Below are 27,798 nucleotides of genomic sequence, written 5' to 3'. Positions count from 1 at the left end.
GCCTTTTTTTTTTCAAAACATTTTTTAAAAGAAAGAATTCAACCCTCCAAAATTTTGTTTGCCTATGTCACAATATGAGATAAATCCAGCCCTGTAAATGATGCTGATTTTTGTTGCCAAATTGGTTTGGAAGCGTTGTTGAATAAACAAGTAACGTTAAACTGAACTTTTATGCCTGTATGACTGACAATTTTATTGACCACTGAGAAAGCATTGATTTGGTAAGATGATGGTTCATACCATGTAGAAAAATTACATTTTGAAAAATAGCTTAGATGTAGTAAACTACTTTTGCCGTGTTGCTGCTGTAGCTTAGCTTAGCTAAGGAATGGGAAACCACTACAACACTGTTATACGTCATCATACGTTGTCGCTAGTTCTTAATGTTACATCAGAGGACATGCGCCGATGTTTATCACACATTTCAAGATGTTGAAAAAAATGTTGTAGCGTTGCAAAAAGTACAAATGTACGGTGTACGCACCGTTCATTCACATGTATACATATGGCCGTAAGCAAAACAAACAATGCGTTATCACATGCACGGCAAATTGCAAATCTGTGGTGTAGTGGTGCCTTGAGAAGTGGGTAAATGCTTCATTTGTGTACAGCAAATTGCTGGAGTTCGAAAATCAGGAGTTAGGCAAAAAAGGTGTGAAAGAGTTAAATTTTTGGAGTTTATTCTTTAACTTTCACAACAGTTTGTGTTACGGGATACTCCCTGGCTGTGTTGTATTTCGGAGTTCATTCATTGGTGTTCAGGGGCACGTTTTAACAATAACGTTACATCAGGAGCGCGCCATGACACGAGCCTGGTTCTGCCACACGATCGACTGATGAAGTTGTCTACTTCGTCATGAGGTAGGTAAAAAACTAACTCCAAAATGTTCTTTATCTTCTGACAGACAGCTGATTATAGCTGTTACGTTAGTGTACTGACGCCAATAACCGCGGCGAACTTTGTGTTGAATGAATCTCCGATGCAAAACATGGCTGTTTTGAGCGGACTTTTTTTCGATGTGAACAAGCTAATATTAGCTTACGTCTTTCTGTCCACCTTATTTTTTTTGTAAACGAGTGTTTTGCTGTCAAATTTAAGTTGCGACTCGCTCAAGAAACATTCTGTTAAGCTTCCATAATGTCATGCCGATGAGACGAGGTAATATCTAGCAATGTCAGTAAACTGAAGTGTCTAAGTCTAACTTTACCCTGGCTAAAAACGATCATAGTTTAGCCATGAACGTGTAAAGTAATGCCTGCAATGTTTTGAGTCGTAACGGCTAACGTTACAAATGTTTTAGTAGTGACTCGTGACCTATGAGAGTTCGTGGCTTTCATATTAAACATTTTGCATTTTCAATCACACTAACAGGTTGTTTTAAATTACATGTTTTCTCTTCATTGTCAGGATGTTGACAGAAGTGCTGGATGGAGGGAAGTAGTAGTAAAACTGGACGAAATTTGTTTCTCAGATTTTCTCAATTCAGGTGAGTTATGTGTTTAGTAATCAGTTAATAAAGAGTAAGTGACTGTAATTTTATGATTTATTTTGTAAATAACATGTTGTTGATGTTATTGTGTAGTCCAGCAGAAGTTTTTGAGATAAAACAACACTGAAAAAAGATGACCAGGGCTCAGCTGATGTACTACATGTTTTCTTGCTTTTTGGATGTCAAAGGACTGGTAAGTATTAAATAATACTTCAAAATGTTATTGAAAAAAAAATATATTTTTACATTTGTCTGAACGATTATCTTTTCTTAAAAAAAAAACAATTTCTTTGTGACTGAAGAAAGAAAAGAAAGACATGAACCTCTTGGATGACAAGCGGGTGAGTAAATTATCTGTATTTTTTTGTTCTGGAAGTGGACTCTTCCTTTAATGCCTATTGTTTATAAAGGGATGTTTATCTTGTGTTTCGGTCATGCCAAAGTATTGATGACCATCATCTGGCCACTAAAGAAAACCCTCAGCCATATCATCTTTCCTCAGGGACATCAAAAGCACAGGTTTCCACCTTTTACATCGTCTTGGACTGAGAAGTTTCGCCTTGTCAGTCATGTGAAACCTTGGGTATTGTTGAAGAGCTGTTCAAGTAAAGTAAAGTATCATGATGCTCTGTCCAGCCTGTACATATTTTTTTTTAAAGACAAATGTATATAATAATGATATAGGTAGAACTGAAGTCAAAGAACTGAGAGCAAGGCAGTTGAACAAGCAGTATTCTTATTTAAGCAAAATGTTAAGTTCTGTCCTCTGTGCTCCATCCTTCAGCTTTCAGTTTTGTTTTTATTCAGGCGCCTCAAACTAATTCATGGAATGTATCCTGGTATCACTGTGGAGTTGTTTCTTGTTACTTCATCTGATGTATATCTACCTCTGGTTACACAATACTACTGCACTATTTTATAATTATTCAGGTTTGATTTTATATAATGCAATGATGTGTTTTTGACTATGCTGTATACAATTTTACTAAACATTTCTTGTTGGCACTGCAGACATGTATTAAATGTAAATGTTTTGCTGTTAGATTTTACAGTATTTTATGACAGCAGTTAATTTCAAAGTGTTTACATGCATGGAATTTCAAAATCCAATCTATGTATTTCCTGAAATAAAAGCAGCTAGTTGAGAGTATGGCTTTCAGTGTAGTCATTTCCACATAAAACATATTGTGTTTACCCTAAGAAGTGTTTTTAACACTGGTTAAAGAGTTTAAATTATAATTAACTAAATTTTAGAGTTAAAATTACTCTCCAAATGATTAATATTTTAACTCCAGAAAGTGTTAAAATCTAACTCTGAGAAAGTGTTAAATTCTACTCCATTGAATTTCCTTTTGAACTTTCAATTTGAGCGCATTGGTTTACTGGATCCTTGGACTGAAATGTTTACAGGGGTTCACTGGTTTAAGAAATTTCAGATCGTAAAAATCTGCTTCTTTTTAATTGTAAGGTTTTTTTTTTTTTTTTCATTATTATGTACTGATTTAAATGACTGGGGTGTGGGAAATTCCCTCGCCACATGGCCTTCCATGTTTCTAACTTGCAGTCAAGTGTATATGACATAAAAATATATTTTGTAATATCAATCAGTGCAAACAGTGCTATCTGCTAGCAAACTTTAGCGATTTTTTGCAAACGTTTATTTACAGAACAACACCATAAACACAAACACAAAATTAAAGGTAATATACATATAATGAAAAATTGTCATAAATATCCTTATTAATGGCAAAAATTACCTATATTTATAAGTCTGCTTGCTCGAGTGAGCAGGCATGTTGGAAAATGGAAATTTCTCTTAGCCCTTCGTTTGAAATGAGGTCCCGAAAATTCTTTGTTTGGAGGCCTATCTGGCCCTTCCCCTTCCCCCTACCCTTCCAACCTAACGAGAAATGAGACACCCCTAGCACTTCACTAACCCAACAGAATCGTGTGTGGTTCGTTATAACACTGTAAAAACGCCTAAAAAGAATTACGGTGCAGATTATCTGATCTTAATGTAATGCCGCAATTTACATTTTCTATTCATTTTCATTTTATTGTCAACAGACGTAATATATTGATTTTGTTTGGGCAGGGGAATATGTCCAATTTAGTGGCATTTTTTGGCCCCAGGTCAAGCCTTCCCCAGCCTTACACACGCTCCGCCTATGATACTAACTATATATATACCCTTAGAATATATAGCCTATATATACCCACTTAGAATAATTTTCTTCCCGACCCGACACGCTAAATTTAATTCTCATTTCCAGAATCTCACATTTAACCATTTGGAAACAATGTCGAGTATAAAACTTTTTTCGCAGTACATCCATTATATTTCCATGTTCCACTTTTAAGACGTATTACAGCCCTGCATTTTAGTCCGTCAAAGATCAAATGCGGGCTAAAATTATATTTTAGACATTCAGTGGTGATTTAAAAAAAAATTGCAGCGCTGGAGGAACCACGAGACCAGGCTACCATGACGGTCCTGTTAGCAGCATTGAGCGCACGTTCAGCACAGCTTGGAAGGGTTCCTTGTTTAAAGCTTACCACAAAACACTGGCAAAAGTAAATACCATGACTGTCTAATAGTAAGGAGATATTTTAATTATTTATTTAGAAACTACTGTTTTCTGAGTCAGTGATGATGCAGTTAACAGTCCTCATATCCTAGTTGGACGCGCGCCTTTAGAGAGAAATGCATCTCTATGGACTAGCTACATAATAAAAACAGTTTTTGTTTTCTATTTGTTTTTTTCGTTAAGTAGTAATTTAAGTCTTTCTACATATTTATTTATCATGTCTGACAAAAAAATAACGGTTAAATATTTTCCACTGAAAAAAAAATGTAACTGATCGAGCTTGAGCCTTCATGTCCTAAAAATGTGTTTTGCTCTCTCCGCACAAACGATTGGATATGCACCTAATAGCGCATATTTATATCTATTATTATTTATTTCTTTTATTTTACATCTATGGATTTTAGTTTAGCCAATTCGTGATTTGAGAAGGCAAATTGAAAGAGTAGGTCAACTCACTGTCTGCCGCTTGGTCTTTAAGAAACAAAAAGCTTACGTTTAACGAACAAAAATGCTCCAATTTTTTTTTCTAAATTAACTTAATAAAAAGGAAACGAAATTATAAATACTTTGCCGTTACATACAGAATGAATTACCGATTATGGCGCCAGATATTGAAACAACAGACATAAATACTGTCCAAATAGCCCTCTTTGTGCAGGGCTTGGCCACAGAATGTTGTTCCTTGCGCCACCTGGTGGATATTATATGAAGCGCAACAACGTTTTAAAAAAACCTAAAAAAGCCCCTGCAGGCCGCCGCGTGGCGACGCGTGCTGAATTGCAGGCTGCCGCGTGAAAAAAGACGCATTTTTAATGGCCAGATCTGTAGATCTAAAAGACGCATATTTTCACGTCTCCATCCTTCCTCAACACAGGAAGTTCCTCAGGTTCGCTTTCAGGGGCAAAGCTTACCAATACAGGGTACTTCCTTTCGGCCTAGCTCTCTCTCCCGGTACTTTCACAAAGTGTGTAGATGCAGCTCTGGCTCCTCTGCGACTCCAGGGCATCCGCATACTCAACTACATAGACGACTGGCTCATCCTAGCCAGCTCAGAGCAGTTAGCAGTTCAACACCGAGGTGTCGTTCTTGCTCACATGAAAGAATTAGGGTTGAGACTCAACACCAAGAAAAGTGTGCTTTCTCCATTACAGAGGACCACCTACTTAGGCGTAGTATGGGATTCGACCACGATGCAGGCACGAATGTCACCTGCACGGATCGAGTCAATCCTTACTGCAGTAAATGCGGTCAAGCTAGGCCAGTCACTCACTGTCAAACAGTTCCAAGTACTGTTAGGTCTTATGGCAGCTGCATCCAACGTGATACCTTTTGGACTGCTGCACATGAGACCACTACAGTGGTGGCTCAAAACCAGGGGGTTCTCCCCGAGGGGAAACCCATTTCGCAAGATCAAGGTCACGCGGCGTTGCCTACGTGCCTTGGCCATGTGGAAAAATCCCTGGTTCCTCTCTCAGGGCCCAGTTCTGGGAGCTCCTCGTTGCCCCGTCACATTAGCAACAGATGCATCCCTCACTGGGTGGGGAGCGGTCATGAGTGGCCGCTCAGCCCAAGGCCTGTGGAGCCCACGCCATCTCTCCTGGCACATAAATTGCCTAGAGATGCTAGCGGTGTTCCAGGCCCTGAAGTATTTCCTTCCAGACCTAAGAAATCGCCACGTGCTAGTCCGTACAGACAGCACCGCGGTAGTTTATTACATAAACCATCAAGGAGGGACCCGCTCACGACCTTTGTTCAATTTAGCGTACTGGATCCTCCTTTGGTCTCAAGGAAAACTTCTCTCCCTGAGAGCCGTCCACATTCCTGGACGTCTAAATGTGGGAGCAGACGTCCTGTCGAGGCAGGGGCCGAGGCCCGGGGAGTGGATGCTTCACCCAGCAGTAGTGAAGCAGATCTGGAGCAAATTTGGCCAGGCTCAGGTGGACCTCTTTGCGACTCGAGAGACATCGCAATGTCCCCTCTGGTACTCTCTAGCTCCTCCAGCTCCTCTTGGACTGGACGCTATGGCACAGACGTGGCCGAGGCTTCGTCTGTACGCCTTCCCCCCGATCGCTCTGCTCCCGGGAGTTCTGGAAAGAGTACGCCGGTTTCAAGTACGGCTGTTGCTAGTAGCCCCGTATTGGCCGGCCCGAGTATGGTTCTCGGACCTAATCTCCCTCCTCGACGGCTCTCCGTGGGAGATTCCCGTCAGGAGGGACCTCCTCTCTCAAGCTGGGGGCGCAATTTGCCACCCCCACCCAGAGAGGTGGAAGTTATGGGTGTGGCCCCTGAGGGGGCACAACTCATAGAAGCCGGTCTCTCAACCGAGGTTGTTGAGACCCTCCTCCAATCCAGAGCTCCCTCTACGAGGAAACTTTATGGCCTTAAGTGGAACCTGTTTGTTAAATGGTGTTACGAACACCGCTTCGACCCAGTCAACTGCCCAGTCGGTACAGTTCTGGATTTCCTACAAACTCGCCTTTCCGCAGGGCTAGCTCACTCCACCCTGAAGGTGTACGTGGCTGCTATATCTGCCTTCCACGCCCCTCTCGGTGGCCTCTCAGTGGGCAGAGACCCCTTGGTCATTCGTTTCCTCCGCGGTGAACTCAGGCTGAGGCCTCGAGTGAAACCGAAGGTTCCCACGTGGGACCTGGCTGTCGTGCTAGAAGCTCTATGTAAGCCTCCCTTTGAGCCCATAGAGGAGATATCAGACCGCATGCTTACCATTAAGACAGCGCTCTTGATAGCCCTTACCTCTCTAAAGAGAGTAGGGGACCTTCAGGCCCTTTCCGTGGCCCCTTCTCATCTTGACTTTGCCCCTGGTATGGCCAAAGCATTCCTCTACCCTAGAGTCGGGTACGTACCGAAGGTCCCGTCCCTAGCACCACAGCCTATCACGCTACAAGCGTTCTATCCTCCTCCTTTCCTGGAGCCAAATCACAGGAAGTTTAACTGCATGTGCCCAGTCAGAGCTTTAGATGCGTATGTCCACAGAGCTGCCCTGTGGCGCAAAACTGAACAGCTGTTTGTCTGCTACGGCCCTCCAAAGAAGGGCCTCCCAGCTGCTAAACCTACTATCAGTAGATGGATCCTTGATGCCATATCTACTGCCTACGAGTCCTCTGGTCTTCCATCACCTATCGGAGTCAAGGCTCACTCTACTCGAGGCCTTTCAGCCTCGAAAGCTCTGACGGCAGGTGTCCCCATCCAGGGCCGAGGAGCGCTTCCGGATCCTCGCGTGCCTGAGGGCCGAGGATCACAATACCTTTATCCTAGTCCCTCGTGTGCTGGCAAACTCCAGACAAAGGACTACTATTCCCCGTGGGCCTGAGGGCCGGGGACCACATCACCTCTTGTCAGTAGAAAGCTAGACAAAGGTTCTTTCTCTCAAGCCCTGGCAAGATTACCAGGCCGAATTTATCTAGTCCCTCTTGCTCTGGCGCATTCGCAGACAAAGGACTAAGACTCCTCGAGTGCCTGAGGGCCGAGGAATACTTCTCTCTATGGCTTACGACTCAGCAAGGCTAAAGAAACTATGGGTCGGTCCCTCTTGCTCTGGCCCTCCCCAGACAACGGACTAAGACTCCTCGCGTGCCCGAGGGCCGAGGAGTACACCTTGCATTATCCACATAGCCAAGTAGAAGGTCTGCTCTTACCCTCGTTACTAGCGTGAGTGTAGTCAAGGTCTCCCCTCACGGAAGGGTTATTTGAGACCTCCACTCTTAAGAGCTGTCGGATTGAGCGTTGAGATTTCCTCCCTTTTTGGAGAATACTCTACGAAGCCTCCGCTCTCCAGAAGCTCCGCTTCGAGCATCTTACAACCCTCTTGTCCGCGGAATGCTAGACAATGGTCCATTTCCCTCGCGTTCTGGCAAGTTTACCAGACCGAGTGTAATTCGGTCCCTCTGGTTTCTGGCTTTCTCCAGACCACGGACTAAGACTCCTCGTCTGCCTTCAATAAGGCCGAGGAGTGCCTCATGCTCTGGCTGGCTACCAGGCAGAGGCCCATACTGTCCTCCCCGTGTGCCCGAGGGCCGGGGAGCGCAGTGCCCTGTTGTCCGCATAAGGCTAGACAAAGGCTTATCTTCTCGCGTCCTGGCGGAGCACCAGGCCGAGCCTTGAGTCCCTCTTGCTCTGGCAGTACCCCAGACAATGGACTACCTTCTCCTCGTGAGCTCGAGAGCCGAGGAGTACCTCTCGCTCTGGCTGGCGACCAGACAGAGGTGGACCACCTGGCTGAGGTCCGTTTCTCCCTCTGCACCTATCTATGTCAAGCGAAGGTTGAGAACTTCATCCTCGTGAGCCTGAGGGCCGAGGATCCTATCACCCTCCTGTCCGTAGAACACTAGACAAGGGTTTATCTTCCCCACGTTCTGGCAAAACTACCAGACTGGGCGTAAATTCGGTCCCTCTGGTTCTGGCTCTTCCCAGACCAAGGATTAAGACTCCTCGTCTGCCTAAGGGCCGAGGAGTGCCTCCTACACTGGCTGGCTACCAGGCGGAGGCCCATACTGCCCTTCCCGTGTGCCTGAGGGCCGGGGTGCTGCAGTGTCCTTTTGTCTGCTTAGGCTAGACAAAGGCTCATTTTCTCGGGCCATGGCGGAGCACCAGGCCGAGCTTCTGAGTCCCTCTTGTCCTGGCAGAACCCCAGACAATGGACCACCTTCTCCTCGAGTGCCTGAGGGCCGAGGAGAACCTTGAGGTCGAGTACTCTGTCCTCGTGGGTCTAAGGACCGAGGACCACTTTCCTACCACTCAGACAGTGGCTATTCCAGTCCTTCCTGTTCTGGCTACTCCCAGACAAGGACTAAGACTCTGCGTGGGCCTGAGGGCCGCGGAGTACCTCTCGCTCTGGCTGGCGACCAGAGAAGCAGAGACAGAACCCCGTGTGCCTGCGGGCCGGGGAGCACTCTCAAGACCGAGTGCATTGTCCTCTTAGTGTGAGGACCACCTTACACCATCTGTCCGCGGAATGCTAGACAGTGGTCATTTCGGTCCCTCTTGTTCTGGTTATTTCCCAGACAAAGGACTAAGACTCTGCGTGTGCCTGAGGGCCGCCGAGTACCTCTCGCTCTGGCTAGCGACCAGACAGAGGAAGACTACCTATCCTCGTGTGCCCGAGGGCCGAGGACCACAGGGCCTTCTTGTCCGCGGAATGCTAGACAAGGGCTCCTTCTCTTTCCACCTTGTTTTTCCCGGCACAGCGCAAGGTGTGGAAATTATGGGGGCGTTGGTAGTCTCGTTCCCCATAGCGTTTCCAGACGCGGCTCGAGTTCCCGGAAGGGAACGTCTCGGGTTACGTATGTAACCTTAGTTCCCTGAGGGAACGAGACGCCGCGTCTCGGACCATAATTCCCGCACCCTGCGGCGCTCGCTTCATTCCTTAAAGAGCTGCCGCGGGCTTCAAACGCACGTGCTTTATACTTCCCGGTTGATGACGTCACCACGCCTCTGACGTCACCCCCGTCATTTCATTGGTTGTTAGACATGATTCAGAGTGCGGCCCGCCAATGGCGTTCCCCATAGCGTTTCCAGACGCGGCGTCTCGTTCCCTCAGGGAACTAAGGTTACATACGTAACCCGAGACGTTTTGTACTGCTTAAATAATAATAAAAAAAAAAATAAAATCATGATACGCACTCTGAAGTTCCGATCTCAATCAAAAGATTAGCATACATATAAATCATGTTAAAGTTTTTTTTTTTTTATCATTTAGCGTGTTCCTAAAGTCATCTTCAGGAAGGTAATCATCAACTCTCACTCCTACCTTTTTTTTTAGTTTTTTAAATGTTATCCGGCTTGTCACACTCTTAAAGTTAAAAAAAATAATAATAATAATAAAATTAACATATCTGACATGGTTATAAGTTTATCTGTAGAAGATTAGAAAGCTAAATGTTGATCACTCAAAGAGCTTTCCACCAAAACTTTACAACCTGTTAGATTACATTCTGTTATGTTGGGTCTATAAACCTAACAGGGTTGACATTCTAGAACCCAAGCTTGGAGGAAAAAATAAATCTAAAAGTATTTAATGCTGTTTTGTCAGGTGTCCTCATAAGTGCGGTCTTAAGTGAGTTAAATAAGTCTTAAATGAACTTAAAGAGTTGTGAGAAATGAGATGAGCAGCAGCAGCAGGTCTTAAAGGTACAATATGTAATTTTTTTTCGCCTCTAGAGGTCGCATTGTTTAAAAACAATAACAGAGGCGACGCTTGATGACGCAATTACGGAGCGTAGAACGATGGGAAATGTGTTTTCACAAATCATGTTCACGGATGAGATACTGTCTTTTTTGCCTACCAATCTTATTGAGTATCTCTGGAAGAAGCTATTGTAGATAGTGTTTGAAGAGGCACTCATCCTCTAACAGAGAACTGCTTAACTTTACACTTAGGATGTACTCACACTAGCGCGATTACTCCCGCTGGCCGCGCACTCAAACTCTGGCCGAAACACACTTACGTACGAGATAACGGAGAAAATAACTTTTTCTAATATTCTACCTAATAATTAATAATAATTAATCTATGCCGTTCATTTATTTTCACTTGTATGTATCAGTGAGTTATTACGGAGAGTGAAAGAATATGAACGTTAGTTAAAGAATTTGCAGCTTTACTGGCAAACTACAATTCCTGTTCATCAATAAGGAGAGAACCAGACCCATTATAAATTTAAATATACTTTACTGAATTAAATTATTTGAAAAGTGTTGTGTTGGTAATTATAGGATACATTTGTAGACACAGAATTGTATTTGTTTTGTGCTCCGACGCGGTTAGCGCTTAAACTATGCGTACCGCACCCGAGCCCATACTGGTCATTTATTTCACCCGTACGTTTGCGCTTCACAGAACGTGCAGGCAAAGCATAATCATGATCCATAACTATGTTATTGATTGAGGTATAAATACTAATATAAACGATATAAATATAAATATAATAGTATCGATCAAGACTAGCTACTACTTTTTCTTCTTCATCTCCTCTTTGCTTCTGTTCCTCTTTGTATTTGGCGGTTCCGCAGGAAGTTAGAGAAACTAGAGGGGTCAAAGGTTATATGACGCCATAGATGGGCGACAAAACTGAAATAAAGAAACGGCCCGTGTCTTCGAATTAAACTATAATTTTCTCCGGATTTGAAAGTTCGTGGAAACTGTCGGGATAATGCAAGTGCACAACTAAAAAAAAAATATGACATAGATATAGTGATTTTTGCTATTTTTAAAGCTGAAAAATTACATATTGTGCCTTTAAAGTCGCAGCAGCAAACAAAGGTATCAACACAAAGGTAACAGAGATTATTGTAGTTATAATATGGATTAGTCTTTATTTAATTTATAATTTATGCTGTTAAGACTGTAAAGTGTTTGATAACTTTATTATTGTAGGGTGAAGTCAGCAAACGTGGGACATCAGCTAACATGGGACAAATAAGCTTTTGGTTTAGTGCTTCTTTTAAAAAGTTGACTGATAATAATGGATGGTCTTGAAATGTTTTATTAACAGTACCTCATTTGAACATCTACAATTAATTAGACGAATGTAAATCAAATGCTGAAAGGTCTGAGAAAGCACAAAGAGCCCATACATAATTTATGTCTATTGAAATTGTTAAGATTTAATTTCCAATTCAAACAGTAATTCAAACTACAGTATAAATGTGTATTACTTGTTCTTGTGATCATTCAATTTTCTTTGTTCAATTTTTTTTAAATATTAAGGTTTTTTTACTGTCCCAATTGACATAAACATGTTAGATAAATTGAAGCATTCAGCTAATGTGGGACATCCTATAAAGTACAAGAAAATGTGAGAAAGTGTTTTGTTTTACAGAAAATGTCACAAACTGTAGGCAGAAGACAGGGAAAGAAACAAAATAAGAATAGAAATGTGTAAATATTGAGTTTTTGTGCATAAAAAGGGCATTTGTGTTTGTTTGTTAATCTAGTTAATCAAATGAATGACAGCATCTTTATTTTAATCAATTATAAATAAAAACATGATTTCTTATGTCTGACCTCTCTAAATTGTAATTATTTCTCTAGAACCTGTTAACACTGTTGTTCCACTGTTATGCTCCATTCCACTGTTAGACAAGTCATTTTAATAATAATTTGACAGCAGAGTTAAATATTTGGCATACGTTTGTCTTATTTTGTGAGGTGAGGAGCATTAACAGCATATATATGTTTTTGAGCAAAATGTTTGTATTATTTTCCATCCTGTTGGCAAAAATGGACACAAAAAAGCACCTGTTCTTAATACTCAAGACATATTCTATTCATCAATAATTGTTTTGTTATTGTTTCAAGAATAAAAAAATCTATCATGGCATAAGAGACATATATCATCCAAGAAAAGCTCATTATTGATTAGCATTTACATTATTAACATTTTGTGATAACTATGTATATGTCCCTAACAGGGTGGAATATTTTCACAGCCAGTGTCTGAACAATCTACCCATAATTATTATTTTTGGAGTCCCTGAGCATATTGAGGAGAGGTAAGTGGTTTAATGCTGACTAGTGAAACACTTCATTAATATGACGAGCTGCAGCTCTAAATACATGTTAGATGTTCACATTGTGCATTATGATGATGGAGTTTGTAGCTTAATTGACTATATTTGAAATAGTTTGAGCTGCAGTTCAGCTGCTGACAGTTCAATAAGAAACCAGTTGAAAGCATCCAGTCATACAATTAAAGTCAATCTTACATTTATCAGTATATTTGAATAAATATTTGAGAAATGATTATTGTATGTGATTGACTATCACTCTATATAGACAAATACAATGTATAAAAAGCAAATGGACAATAGACAGGTGAAGTCGATTCATTGAGAATGATTCAGTTGTGGTGTTTTGTTCAGTGTTCATGAATCAACAGTGGCACAACTTTCCCTTCAGCTTAATGCTTTATTTTTGAGTCTTCACGTAAACTGAGAAAATGTAAGATCAGTACATTTGATCTAAAAGGGAGAGCAGATTGCTGTTTCCTTAATGTTAATTAAAGAACAAAAGAAAAATCACTCATCTCAAATCTATCTAACTTCATCTTTAATAGTGTAGGTTTGGTTTTGTGTGGAAACAGGAGGGAAGGCAGAGTAATGAAAGAAACTAAATAAATAATGTATGGTTAAATTAATTCTGTGAATACATAAGCCCAATATGCATTGAGTATGGTTATCTGCTGTTGTCTTTGTCATTTACTCACATTATGTCTCGAGCTTGAACTTTTGCCTGCATTTGTTGTCAGACCAGACAGACAGGAACAGGTTAGTTTTCTTTGTAAAGTGAACGACTCCAACTGCAAAAAACTTCCTGTTTTCATTTTAGCAACATGGAAGAAAACGTCTACACGATGGAATCTTAAAATACAGGTATCATATACTTTCTTTATGTTTGTTTATAAGACTTAATTGTGCCGTGCAACATTAAATAATGACTTTAGTTCATTTCTGAATGTAAAATCTGTATGAGCAGCAGTAACATCAGTTTCACTTTCATCTTCTGTCACACAACTGAATCAAATCTGTGTAAAACAAAATGTGTTCAGTGTTTAGAAGCAGAAACATTGTCTCTTGTGAAGTGTTTTTGGTTTATGTTCACTTGACTTGGATCATGCTTCATCTTCTAATTGAGATTCAAGCTGCTGTAGTTAAACAGAAAACTGAACGACAAACAACAGAACAGTGATGGAGCTTAGTCTGGATGAATGAACAGAAACTGTTACTGTTTGAAAATCACTAACATCTCTTACAGGACGATGAACAGACAGACGTCAAGCGTCAGAGAAGATGATCAGCTGAAGAAATAAATGGAGGAGAGATCAGAATATCAACATGTCAACCTCTGATAGCACAGGTAAAAATCACACTCACATCAATGAGTCTAAAAGAACATTTTCATTCATTAGTCTATAGAACTACTATAGAACTATAGAAGCACTTTATTTACTTTTCAAATCCATTTCTTTTTGCATCTTTAGTGAAAATTATAAAAAATATTTTTGTCTCCTCAACAAACTCCAAACATATTTATTCTGATGTGACTTCTAAGTGTCTCAGACTTTCGTTTACACCAGTTTTGCTGTTTTAATCATTTGTTCAAATGTGATGAAGGTCAAGTATAATCTAAGACTTTTGTTTCATACAGTGATTGTCGTCCACAATCCTCCTCGCAGGAGAAGATGGAGCAAAGAATATCCTCCTTTGAGTAAGTCTTTATCTACATAAATAAAGTTATGTGTGGAAAATCTGCTGGTGGATTCTGGTTATTTTGATAATAACATGTTACATATCACATGTGCTGTGTTTTATTGTGTGATGTGAGGATTGTGGACACTGAATGTCTGATTTGACTGTTTGCAGTGAGGATTGTTCTTCTGGGTTGGAGCGTGTCAGAAAACAGTCTGGTGGGGAACTTCATATTAGGACGAGCAGCGTTTGACACTGAAGCTCCTCCAGATGTTGTAGAGAGAGTCGCAGGAAGACTGAAGGACAGACACGTGATCATCATCAACAGTCCTCAGCTGCTCCAGACCAACATCTCAGATCATCAGATCACACAGACAGTGAGAGAGTGTGTCCATCTGTCTGATCCAGGACCTCATGTGATCCTTCTGCTCCTCAAACATGAGCCGTGTTCAGCAGAAGATCAAGAGTGTGTGGAGAAGGTGCTGCGCTCTTTCTCTGAGCGCGTTTATCAACACACCATGGTGCTCAGCACACAAGAGCCCACTCAAACCAATCACATCCTGCAGAAAATCATCCAGAAATGTGCAAACAGACACTTCAGTCTTCAGAGGAGCAGCTCTCCTGATCATCTTCTGCAGATGTTTGAGGACATTGAGAAGATGAATGATGGACGACACCTGGATTGCGCTGAAGGTTCACAGTTTTCACAATGGATGATATTGTGTGATGATATTTGGTGTTTATATCGGTAAATTAACATGAACATCTGTTCTTAGTTTCAGAGAGTGTGAGGCTGAATCTGGTTGTGTGTGGGAGTGACAGAGAAGTAAAATCCTTCATCTCAAACCTGATCCTGAAGCAGAGCGAGAGAAGATCAGAGCTGAGCTCAGAGTGTGTGAGGAGAGACGTGGAGCTTGATGGACGTCTGATCAGTCTGGTGGAGCTTCCTGCTCTGTTCAACACTCAGCTCTCAGAGGAGGAAGTGATGCGTCAGACTCACCGCTGTGTGTCTCTCTGTCATCCTGGAGTTCATGCTTTCATCCTCATCATTCCTGATGCTCCACTGACTGATGAAGACAAAGCAGAAATAGAGGAGATCCAGAGGATATTCAGCTCAAGAATCAACAAACACATCCTGATCCTCATAAAGCAGAATTCAGAGCATCAGACAGCAGAACTAAATGAAGAAACACAGTCTGTCATTGAGAGATTTGGAGGAAGACATCATTTATTTGGTCCTAAAACACAAGTGTCCACACTGATGGAGAAGATCGAGCAGATGGTTGAGGAAAATAGTGGTGTTTGTTTCTCCACAGAGACATTGTTTGAAGCACAAATGGAAAAACTGCAGGAATTTGAAATGAAGAAGAAAATTCAATCATTAGAGACACATTTGCTGCCACAAGGTAATGAACAGAACATCATTTAGGGTCTTAAACTACAGAACATGTTTTGAAATTGAATTTTTGCTACAGTAGAATTTGATTCTATATGTGACTCCGAACCACAAAACCTAAGTAATCTTAAGTAGCACGAGTATATTTGGAGCAATAGCCGACTATACATTGTATATGGGTCAAAATTATTGATATGACGTTATTATAGGATATTACATAAAGATCATGTCCCATACTGATATTTTTTTAAATTCCGACCATAAATATATCAAAACTTAATTTATGGTTGGTAATATGCATTGCTAAGAACTTCATTTTAACAACTTTAAAGGCATTTTTCTCAATATTGTTATTTTTTTGCACTTTAAGATATATTTTTCAGCCAAATATTGTTTTATCCTAACAAACCATACATCAATGGAAAGGTTATTTATGCAGCTTTCAAATGATATATAAATCTCAGTTTCAAAAAATTGACTCTCTTGACTGGTTTTGTGGTTTAGGGTCACATATTAGAGTTTGTATTTTAAACAAAAGAATTGCTGAAATGCAACATTCTAAAAATTCTAAAGTCAAACATTCTAACTGACATTTAAGCAAAAATAAGGTCAGAGGTCAAGCTTCAGTGTTCCACAGAAAATGAAGATTATTAGAATAGTCAATCTGATCATTTTGGCCACTGAACACTGAACTACTACAATGCTCTGGAGCAGTGAAGCTAAAAGTTTTACTGTAATTTTACAATATGAATCATTTGTGTTTGAAAATAAATGCATGAAATATGCCACAAAATATTTCAGATTTAAAATTTTAACTCTCTGTGAAGTTTCTTGATTCATATTAAACATGCAGCTCATTGGGAACTGATGCTTTTTCTCTTTTACAGGTTCAACAGAGAGAGAAGATGATCTGAGGATTGTTCTGCTGGGAAAAACTGGAGTCGGGAAAAGTGCGACTGGAAACACTATCTTAGGAAGAAAAGCATTTACAGCAGACACATCTCAAGAGTCTGTTACTAAAGAGTGTCAGAGAGAAACATCAGAAATCAACAGCAGACACATCACTGTGATCGACACTCCAGGACTGTTTGATACTGAACTCAGTAATGAAGAAATCCAGAGAGAAATCAGCAACTGCATCCCCATGATCCTGCCTGGACCACATGTGTTCATCATCGTGCTCAATTTAGGACAACGATTCACTAAAGAAGAGACAACCGCTGTGGAGATCATCCAGGAGACGTTTGGAGAGAAATCTTTAATGTTCACCATGGTGCTCTTCACCAGAGGAGACTTTCTGAAGAACAAAACCATTGATCAGTGTTTGGGAAAACCTGGATCTGCTCTGAATCAGCTGATTGAAGCTTGTGGAAACAGATTCCATGTGTTCAATAATGAAGAGACTGAAGACCGAACACAGGTGACTGATCTACTGCAGAAGATAGACAACATGGTGAAAGCAAACGGAGACAGTTACTACTCATGTAAGATGTTCAGAGAGATGGAGAGAGAAATACAAGAACAACAGATGAAGATACTGATGGAGAAAGTGGAGCAACTGAACAGAGAAAGAGACGAACTGATGAACAAACATGAAGCAGAGAAAAAGAGCATGAAGATGAAGATGAAGGAAGATCATGACAGAGACAGAAAGAGAAGAGAAGATGAATTTACTGAGAGAGAAGAACGATATAAAAGAGACATTAAAGAAAGAGAGGAACAAGTGAGAATGATACGAGAGGAGCTGAAGAGAGAACGAGAGGAATGGGAGAAACAGAAACAACAGGAAAGACAAAAAAGAGAAGAAGAGGAGGAGAAATGGAGAAAGAAAGAACAAGAAATGCAGGATGAATATAATCAGAGACTTAAACAAGAGGAAGAGAGAATAAAGAAGATGATGGAAGAACGACAGAATCAGGACAAAGAAAGAAAGGGAAGAGAAGAGGAACTGAAAAGAGAAATAACAGAACTAGAGGAACATCAGAGAGAGATACGAGACGAGATGAGACGAGAACGAGAGACATTCAGACACGAAATAGAGGAAATGAGAGAAGAAAAAGAGAATATAAAGAAAGAAAAAGAAGAATTACAGATCAAATACGACACAGAAAAAGAAATACTGATGAACAGAATAGAGAATGAAAGACAGAATCATGAAACAGAGAGAACGAAAAGGGAAGAAGAGTTTAATAAGAGAGAAGAACAATATAAAAGAGAAATGAAGGAACAGGAGCAGATGAGAGATGAGATGAAGAGAGAACAAGGGATGTTTAAAGATGAAATGAGGCTAGAAAAAGAGATTATAAAGAAAGAAAAAGAAGATCTACAGATAGAAATCGACAGACTGATGAACAGAATAGAGAATGAAAGACAACATCATGACAAAGAGAGAAAGAGAAGAGAAGAAGAGTTTAATGAGAGAGAAGAACGGTATAAAACACTCCTGCAAGAGAAAGAAGAGAATGAGAAGAAGATACAAGAGGAGATGAAGAGAGAACGAGAGGAACTGGAGAAACAAAGTCTAGAGGAAAAGATGAGAAAACAAGAAGAAGAGAAAAGAAGAGAGAGAGAAAAACAGATTTGTGATGAACAGATTCAGAAACTGCAGAGTGAAATGGAGGGAATAATCAGAGAGAAAGAGAGAATAGAAAGAGAGAGACAAGAACAACTAGAGGATTCAGAGAAGAGACTGAAAGAAGAAAGAAACATGAGAGAAGATCAACAGAAGACTCTTGAAGACAAACTGAAACTCCTTGAAGAACAGCATGAAGATGAACTGAAGAGAAGACGAGTGGAGTGGAGAGAGGAATATGAACGAGAGGAAGAGGAGATGAAGAAGAAGATCTGCTCTGAAACTGATCATTCACTGCAGGTGAACAACAGAAATTAATTATTGCCTGTTGTGATTGTAATAATGATTGTTTTAACTTACTTTATGTTATGGTTTTTTACACAGGGAGAAAACAAGGACATTGAACCAGCAGAAGTCAGAGAAGAAGAAAAACAGAAGAATCTATTTCACAGACTTCATCTTAAAGACAGACACCACAAACTGAGAGCTGCAGATGTTCTTCAGATAAATGAACATTCATTACAGTCTCATGAGTCTTGTGCTGAAGAAGAACTGATTCAGACTTTCATACAGAAACTACTGATGATGAACTACAGAGCAAGATACATTTGTGTTAGAGATCCCAATGAACAGGATTACAGGCACCAAAGAGACAGTGACTCATCTGAAGATGAGTTTGATATTTTTAATGAAATGTCTTTCTCAAACAAAAGAACCAGTCAGTCTGACCTCATTCACCCGATGGATGTCCAGATGGCTGTGTTTCATTGTGCTGATGGTTTCCTGAAGCAGCTGATGGTCACTAAACTGTCCCAGTGTCAGTACGCTCTGCCTCTGCTTGTTCCTGATCCATTCACACGACAGATTGAGTTTCCTCTCTGGACATTCAGACAAATCAACAAGAGCTGGTGGATCAGAAACACCAACAATGAGATCATCCATCAAACCCAGCCGATCTACAAGACACAAACTCCAATGGTGTTTTTCTTCAGGTTTGGCTCTGTGTCTTCATCCAAGTCTCAGCTGATGAACAGTCTGATCAATGAGAAACACAACATGTTCTTCCACAGGAACTGCCCAAACAGAGTCCTGATGGATGGAGTGGTGGAGATCGCCTGGTTCTGTCCATCTGGGAGAAACACGGATAAATTCTCTGACTGTGTTGCGTTCTGTAATCTACACGGAGATGCAGGAGACCATGAGAAACAGCTGCAGATCCTCACTCAAATGGCCTCAGTCAATGTTGTTCTTCTGCCACAACTGGACACGAATGACAGACATGCAGCAAAGATACAAAACCTGTTCAGGAACAGAAAGCCACTCATTTCTATTTTTACTGAGGATCAATCAACTGCTATTAAGACAATAAAAGGGAAATTCAAAATCGGTCTGAAAGACAGAAATCTGTCAGATGTTTCTGAAGAACTCAGGAGAGCAATAAATGATTGTCTCTCAGAATCATCTTCCACTTTCAGACTTGAAGATGTGTCCAAACACTCAGACATCAGAGTAGATGAGGAAGATGATGATGACTGCAGGAGAGGAAGAGCAGCAGCACAGAAGATGGTGAGTTTACTGGAGAAGAAAGATCTGATGAAAGTCAAAGAATCATTTCTGCCTCATCAGGGGAAACTGTGGCATCAGTGGAGTCAGAAGAACAGAGAACTACATCGACCTCGAGGAGATGAGACAGAAATGGAAATAAGTAGAAAAAAAGTAGAAATGAAGAAAATTCGTGAACAACAGCATGCATCTGACATCAGTGAGTTTATGCAGCTCTTTATTAAAGAAATGAAGTCAGATGCAGCAAATAAGATGTTTTTCCCCAAATGGCTCAGAATTGTCCTTGATGAATATACATCAGATGATCTGTCTGCTCTACATCACTATTATGATGAAAAGTGGTCAACGGTATTAAAACTAAAAGAGAAACATGTTAAATCTGAACAACTCATCACTGAGCAAACTGAACCAGAGGAAATATCTAAGGAACTTCAAAATGCAGACTTTGGTTTGGAGCACATCATGAGGGAGATCGGTCAGATCTATGAATCATGTTCATCTGTGAAGAAGAACAAGAAAGACCTGCAGATGGACTTCTCTTCTCTCCCGAGTCTCGCAGCAGAGATGATGATCTCTGGATTTCCACTGGAGCTGATGGATGGAGATGCTGCTCATGTTCCTGTGATCTGGATCTCTGCTGTTCTAGATCAACTCATCCAGAAACTGGGAGACCAGAGAGTCTTTGTGCTGTCAGTTTTAGGGATTCGAGGCTCTGGGAAATCCACCATGATGAATGCCATGTTTGGGCTCCAGTTTGCCGTCAGTGCTGGCAGGACAACCAGAGGAGCTTTCATGACGCTGATCAGAGTCTCAGACCAGATCAAAACACAGATCAACTTTGACTATATTCTGGTTGTTGATACTGAGGGTCTTTGTGCTCCAGAACTGGCTGGAAGATCAACAAGACATCAAGACAATGAATTTGCCACATTTGTTGTTGGTCTTGCGAATCTGACGTTGATCAACATCTTTGGAGAAAACCCATCTGAGATGCAGGACATTCTTCAGATTGTTGTTCAGGCCTTCATGAGGATGAAGAAGGTCAGAATGAATCCCAGCTGTGTGTTTGTGCATCAGAACGTTTCAGACATCACAGCTGGAGAGAAAAACATGGAGGGAAGGAGACGACTGCAGGAGACACTGGATGAGATGACAAAACTAGCTGCTAAAGAGGAAGTCTGTGATGTTGAACGTTTCAGTGATGTCATTAGTTTTGATGTTCAGAATGATGTGTATTTTGCTCAGCTCTGGGAGGGAATCCCACCAATGGCTCCACCAAACCCAGACTACTGTGAGAACATTCAAGACCTGAAGAAAACTATTATATCTTATGCCTCAAAATCACATGGATTGATGCTAACACGCCTAAAAGATCATATTACAGATCTCTGGGAGGCTTTACTGAATGAACAATTCGTCTTCAGCTTCAGAAATTCTCTGGAGGTTTCATCTTACAGGAAACTGGAGACCGAAAACAGGAAGTGGTCCTGGAGTCTTCGCAGTGCCATGATGGAAACTGAGAACAAACTACACAACAGAATAGAAAATGGAGTAATTCATGAGGTTAAGGAAACTGATCTTCACAGAGAACTGAAGAAGACAAGTGAAGAAGTGAAAAAATCAATGTCTGAATTCTTTGAGAAAGACAGAGATGCATATTTACTGATTCAGTGGAAAAGAACATTTGAAAACAAAATCAAAGAGCTTCAGGAAAACATTGTGAGAGAAACAAAGAGGAAATTAAATGAGATTCTTCAGCAGCGAGAACTCAAGAAAAACATTGATGCTCAGAGGAAACATCATGAAAACACTCTCTATGAAAAGAGCAGAGAACTCAAATTAAAACTTAAATATAAAGCAATTGATGAAGTAACACTGAAGAAAGAGTTTGATTTGTTTTGGGAACAGTGGATAAAGAAGATCATCATCAGAGACACTCCTCCAATCAGAGACATTGACATAATGAGAGATGTGAGAGAGATCCTCAGTGATGTCTATCAAAGTGTTCCTGTAGATCACTGGAGGGAGAGCAGGGATATTTTCACTCTGCAGAATTATTCTGAATATGTTGTTTTTAAAAATTCCACAAGATATGCTAGCAGAAGAGTTTGGATGTTTGGAATTCATCCTCCAGAGAATGAAGCCCAAATAAAATCATTAGTCTCAGATGTTGATCATCAGAGTGACAAAATGATTCAGTCATTTAACATCTCAAAGATGGGCTACAACATCAGCTACATTCATCAACTTATAAATTACATCAAAGCAAGAGTAACAGAGCATGAGGAAGGACAAGTGAAATATGTGTTCAAGAATGAATTCTTCGTGGATTTGGTTCTTTCCATCTGTAAGAGAGCAAACAAGACGATCACTGACCAACACAGACTGTTCAGAGAAGCCAATGATCCTGTGATATATGTTGAGAAGAAGAGAAAAGAGTACTATAGTATTTTCCAGAAATACTGTCATTGATCCACATCAGACTGTTTGCTGTATATTACAGTTTAAACAGCTTAAATTCTGTGATAAACCAAAAATGATAAACAATACAAATAAGTGTCTCAGACCTGTCAATCTGATTTATATCTAAATCCAGTGCAAACATCTGGTAAAATCAAACTTGTCCAGTGTCCTTTTACAGCAGTTTCTTATAATGTGAAATGTTGACCATATGAATTAAATAGTTAAAAACACTATTACTGTGAAGATTGTATTCAGTCTATTCATTAGTCTTGACATGATTGTGTTTGCAGTGGTTTGTGAGCAGAAGGACTCCAGTCAGTTCATCTGTCAGTCAAACTATCTGTTCACTAAATAAACCATGTGTGCGTCATTTCTGCTTCATGTAGTCTTTCTAAAGACTCTATATCTATTATTGAGAAATAGTCAATCTCTCCTTACATGTTGTTTCAGAAGCGTTAGTCTAATCCTGCTGTGAAAAGGTGAAGTTTTATTCATTAATTTTCCTTTAACTAAGCATATAGTCCTGTCTATAATTCATACAGTGTCTTTCATGTTTATCAAATCAACTGTCAAACTGTTTCTTCTTATTGTCATCTGTAATGAAGTGATTGAGGTTTCCAGTCAGGTGCTCAGTTTGACCACTAGATGTCAGTAAAGCACTGATTTCACATGAGCAGGTGAGGGATTTCTATTACATGCATTTATTCATTTACTTTGGATTGATTTGGAAGTTAAATTGATCTGAATCTGTGTTTGTCAGATGTTCAGTGCTGTCTGTTCTTCTGCTCTGCAGGATCTGCTCATGGATCACTATGTCTCTGGAGATCTGCTGATGTTGTTGAGTAAGTTTGGTGATGGTATCTGGAGGACATGAGATGCTGATGGCCATCATTCAGTCCACAGACTCGCTTCTGTGTTCAGGTATCTGTACTAACTCTGATCAGTTCACCCAAACATCACCTCTCTTTGCTTTATTCACAGTTGATCAGGACAAGTTCATAAACTCTGTTCTGTTCATCCTAAAGCAGTGAGAACTGCATCTCTATATTCATCCATGTGTCCTTGTACATTTATTACTTTTGTTTATTTATTGTGTTTTTTTTTTTCTTTTGTGTAAGTGTTATGCAACACATTTGTATCTGTGTATACTTACTGTTTTTTGTGTTGTTTTGTTTTATAACTGTACTCTCTTAATGGTTTAATGTTTTGTACTGCTTAAATAAAAAAAAAATAAAAAAAAATAAAAATAAAATCATGAATCACTCTGAAGTTCCGATCTCAATCAAAAGATTAGCATACATATAAATCATGTTAAAGTTTTTTTTTTTTTTTTTTTATCATTTAGCGTGTCCCTAAAGTCACCTTCAGGAAGGTAATCATCAACTCTCACTCCTACCTTTTTTTTTTTTTTTTTTTTTTAAATGTTATCCGGCTCGTCACACTCTTAAAGTTAAAAAAATAAAATAATAATAAAATTAACATATCTGACATGGTTATAAGTTTATCTGTAGAAGATTAGAAAGCTAAATATTGATCACTCAAAAAGCTTTCCACTAAAACTTTACAACCTGTTAGATTCCAGTCTGTTATGTTGGGTCTATAAACCTAACAGGGTTGACATTCTAGAACCCAAGCTTGGAGGAAAAAATAAATCTAAAAGTATTTAATGCTGTTTTGTCAGGTATCCTCATAAGTGTGGTCTTAAATGAGTTAAATAAGTCTTAAATGAACTTAAAGAGTTGTGAGAAATGAGATGAGCAGCAGCAGCAGGTCTTAAAGTCGCAGCAGCAAAGGTATCAAATCAACGCACAAAGGTAACAGAGATAATTGTAGCTATAATATGGATTAGTCTTTATTTAATTTATAATTTATGCAGTTAAGACTGTAAAGTGTTTGATAACTTTATTATTGTAGGGTGAAGTCAGCAAACGTGGGACATCAGCTAACATGGGACAAATAAGCTTTTGGTTTAGTGCTTCTTTTAAAAAGTTGACTGATAATAATGGATGGTCTTGAAATGTTTTATTAACAGTACCTCATTTGAACATCTACAATTAATTAGTCGAATGTAAATCAAATGCTGGAAGGTCTGAGAAAGCACAAAGAGCCCATACAGTTTATGTCTATTGGAATTGTTAAGATTTAATTTCCAATTCAAACAGTCAAACTACAATATAAATGTGTATTACTTGTTCTTGTGATCATTCAATTTTGTTTGTTAATTTTTTTTTAAATATTAAGGTTTTTTTACTGTCCCAATTGACATAGCTAAAGTGGGACATCCTATAAAGTACAAGAAAATGTGAGAAACTGTTTTGTTTTACAGAAAATGTCTCAAACTGTAGGCAGAAGACAGTGAAAGAAACAAAATAAGAATAGAAATGTGTAAATATTGAGTTTTTGTGCATAAAAAGGGCATGTGTGTTTGTTTGTTAATCTAGTTCATCCAAATGAATGACCGCATCTTTATTTTAATCAATTATAAATAAAAACAACATTTCTTATGTCTGACCTCTCTAAATTGTAATTATTTCTCTAGAACCTGTTAACACTGTTGTTCCACTGTTATGCTCCATTCCACTGTTAGACAAGTCATTTTAAATAATAATTTGACAGCAGAGTTAAATATTTGGCATACGTTTGTCTTATTTTGAGAGGTGAGGAGCATTAACAGCATATATATGTTTTTGAGCAAAATGTTTGTATTATTTTCCATCCTGTTGGCAAAAATGGGCACAAAAAAGCACCTGTTCTTAATACTCAAGACATTCATCAATAATTGTTTTGTGTTTCAAGAATTAAAAAAAAATACTATCATAGCATAAGGGACATATATCATCCAAGAAAAGCTCATTATTGATAATTTACATTATTAACATTTTGTGATAACTATGTAGCCTATATGTCCCTAACAGGGTGGAATATTTTCACAGCCAGTGTCTGAACAATCGACCCATAATTATTATTTTTGGAGTCCCTGAGCTTAGCCAATATGTATTCTTAATAATTCATCATGCCACTATTTTGGTAGAATGCTAAAAATTTGAATCAATCAGAGCGGTTCCAGAGTAAATGACTCACTCAATTGATTCAGTTTGTCTGTTCATTCGCTGTTCGCGTCTTCAGTCATGTTTACACGACACTGTCAGCACTACTACTGGCTTAACTTGAAAAAAAGCGAGAAAAGTATGATGTTTACAAAAAAAATCAAAATTTCATTCCGAAGATAAGTGATTTTGACGTTGAAGACATCCAACACAAATCTAGGACCATATTGAGGAGAGGAAAGCGATTTAATGCTGACTAGTGAAACACTCCATTAATATGACGAGCTGCAGCTCTAAATACATGTTAGATGGAAACATTGTGCATTATGATGATGGAGTTTGTAGCTTAATTCACTAGATTTTAAATAGTTTTAGCTGCAGTTCAGTTGCTGACAGTTCAAGAAACCAGTTGAAAGCGTCCAGTCATACAATTAAAGTCAATCTTACATTTATCAGTATATTTGAATAAATATTTGAGAAATGATTATTGTATGTGATTGTATTTGTCTATATAGAGTGATAGTCAATGTATAAAAAGCAAATGGACAATAGACAGGTGAAGTCGATTCATTGAGAATGATTCAGTTGAGGTGTGTTTTGTTCAGTGCTCATGAATCAACAGTGGTGCAACTTTCCCTTCAGCTTAATGCTTTATTTTTGAGTCTTCATGTAAACTGAGAAAATGTAAGATCAGTACATTTGATCTAAAAGGGAGAGCAGATTGCTGTTTCATTAATGTTAATTAAAGAACAAAAGAAAAATCACTCATCTCAAATCTGCTTTTCACGGAGTAACTTCATCTTTAATAGTGTAGGTTTGGTTTTGTGTGAAAACTGAAAGGCAGAGTAATGAAAGAAACTAAATAAATAATGTATGGTTAAATTAATTCTGTGAATACATAAGCTCAATATGCATTGAGTATGGTTATCTGCTGTTGTCTTTGTCATTTACTCACATTATGTCTCGAGCTTGAACTTTTGCCTGCATTTGTTGTCAGACCAGACAGACAGGAACAGGTTAGTTTTCTTTGTAAAGTGAACGAATCCAGCTGCAATCAACTTCCTGCGGTCATTTTAGCAACATGGAAGAAAACGTCTACACGATGGAATCTTAAAATACAGGTATCATATACTCTCTTTATGTTTGTTTATAAGATTTAATTGTGACGTGCAACATTAAATAATGGCTTTAGTTCATTTCTGAATGTAATAGCTGTATGAGCAGCAGTAACATCAGTTTCACTTTCATCTTCTGTCAAGTGAAGTGTTTTTGGTTTATGTTCACTTGACTTGGTAAACATGCAGAACATGCTTCATGATCTACTAGTTGAGATTGAAGCTGCTGCAGTTAAACAGAAAACTGAACGACAAACAACAGAGCAGTGATGGAGCTTCACATAGTCTGGATGAATGAACAGAAACTGTTACTGTTTGAAAATCACTAACATCTCTTACAGGACGATGAACAGACAGACGTCAAGCGTCAGAGAAGATGATCAGCTGAAGAAATAAATGGAGGAGAGATCAGAATATCAACATGTCAACCTCTGATACCTCAGGTAAAAATCACACTCACATCACTGAGTCTAAAAGAACATTTTCATTCATTAGTCTATAGAATTGTAATTTATTGAAGCACTTTATTTACTTTTCAAATCCATTTCTTTTTGCATTTTTAGTGAAAATTATCAAAATTATTTTTGTCTCCTTAACAAACTCCAAACATATTTATTCTGATGTGACTTCTAAGCATTTCAGACTTTCGTTTACACCAGTTTTGCTGTTTTAATCATTTGTGACCCTGGACCACAAAACCAGTCTTAAGTCGCTGGGGTATGTTTGTAGCAATAGCCAAAAATACATTGCATGGGTCAAAATTTTTGATTTTTCTTTTATGCCAAAAATCATTAAGAAATTAAGTAAAGTTCATGTTCCATGAAGATTTTTTGTAAAATTCCTACTGTAAACATATCAAAATGCAATTTTTGATTTGTAATATGCATTGTTAAGAACCTAATTTGGACAACTTTAAAGGTGATTTTCTCAGTCTTTTTGATTTTTTGCATCCTCAGATTTCTGATTTCAAACAGATGTATCTCGGCCAAATATTGTCCTATCCTAACAAACCATACATCAATAGAAAGCTTATTTATTGAACTTTCATATGATGTATAAATCTCAGTTTTGTCAAATTTAACCTTATGACTGGTTTTGTGGTCCAGGGTCACATTTGTTCAAATGTGATGAAGGTCAAGTATAATCTAAGACTTTTGTTTCATACAGTGATTGTCGTCCACAATCCTCCTCGCAGGAGAAGACGGAGCAAAGAATATCCTCCTTTGAGTAAGTCTTTATTACATAAATAAAGTTATGTGTGGAAAATCTGCTGGTGGATTCTGGTTATTTTTATCTGTGATGTTGGATTAAGATTATAACATGTCATACATATCACATGTGTTGTGTTTTATTGTGTGATG

The 27,798-nt window shown here is 39.1% G+C and overlaps 3 protein-coding genes across 3 annotated transcripts in view; all 3 read left to right on the top strand.

The window, feature by feature from the left end:
* LOC141337911 (uncharacterized) overlaps positions 1 to 27,798 on the top strand; it is a 536,025-nt gene that overhangs the window by 396,142 nt on the left and 112,085 nt on the right. The gene's annotated exons all lie outside the window — the stretch shown is intronic.
* Positions 14,243 to 15,083, top strand: LOC141338426 (GTPase IMAP family member 3-like). Its single transcript, XM_073843972.1, has 2 exons — positions 14,243 to 14,300; positions 14,456 to 15,083. Coding segments are annotated over exons 1-2 (579 nt in total). The 5' UTR covers positions 14,243 to 14,299; the 3' UTR covers positions 15,034 to 15,083.
* LOC141338848 (interferon-induced very large GTPase 1-like) lies at positions 15,075 to 22,284 on the top strand. The gene is made up of 4 exons (XM_073844463.1): positions 15,075 to 15,687; positions 16,565 to 17,231; positions 17,502 to 18,549; positions 18,634 to 22,284. The coding sequence occupies exons 1-4, from the start codon at positions 15,267 to 15,269 to the stop codon at positions 22,282 to 22,284; spliced, it is 5,787 nt and encodes a 1,928-aa protein (XP_073700564.1). The 5' UTR covers positions 15,075 to 15,266.

Source organism: Garra rufa, chromosome 7 (genome assembly GCF_049309525.1).
Source record: "Garra rufa chromosome 7, GarRuf1.0, whole genome shotgun sequence".
Lineage (NCBI taxonomy): Eukaryota > Metazoa > Chordata > Actinopteri > Cypriniformes > Cyprinidae > Garra > Garra rufa.
Note: the sequence above shows the minus strand (reverse complement) of the source record. Positions and strands in the feature narration are given on the sequence as shown.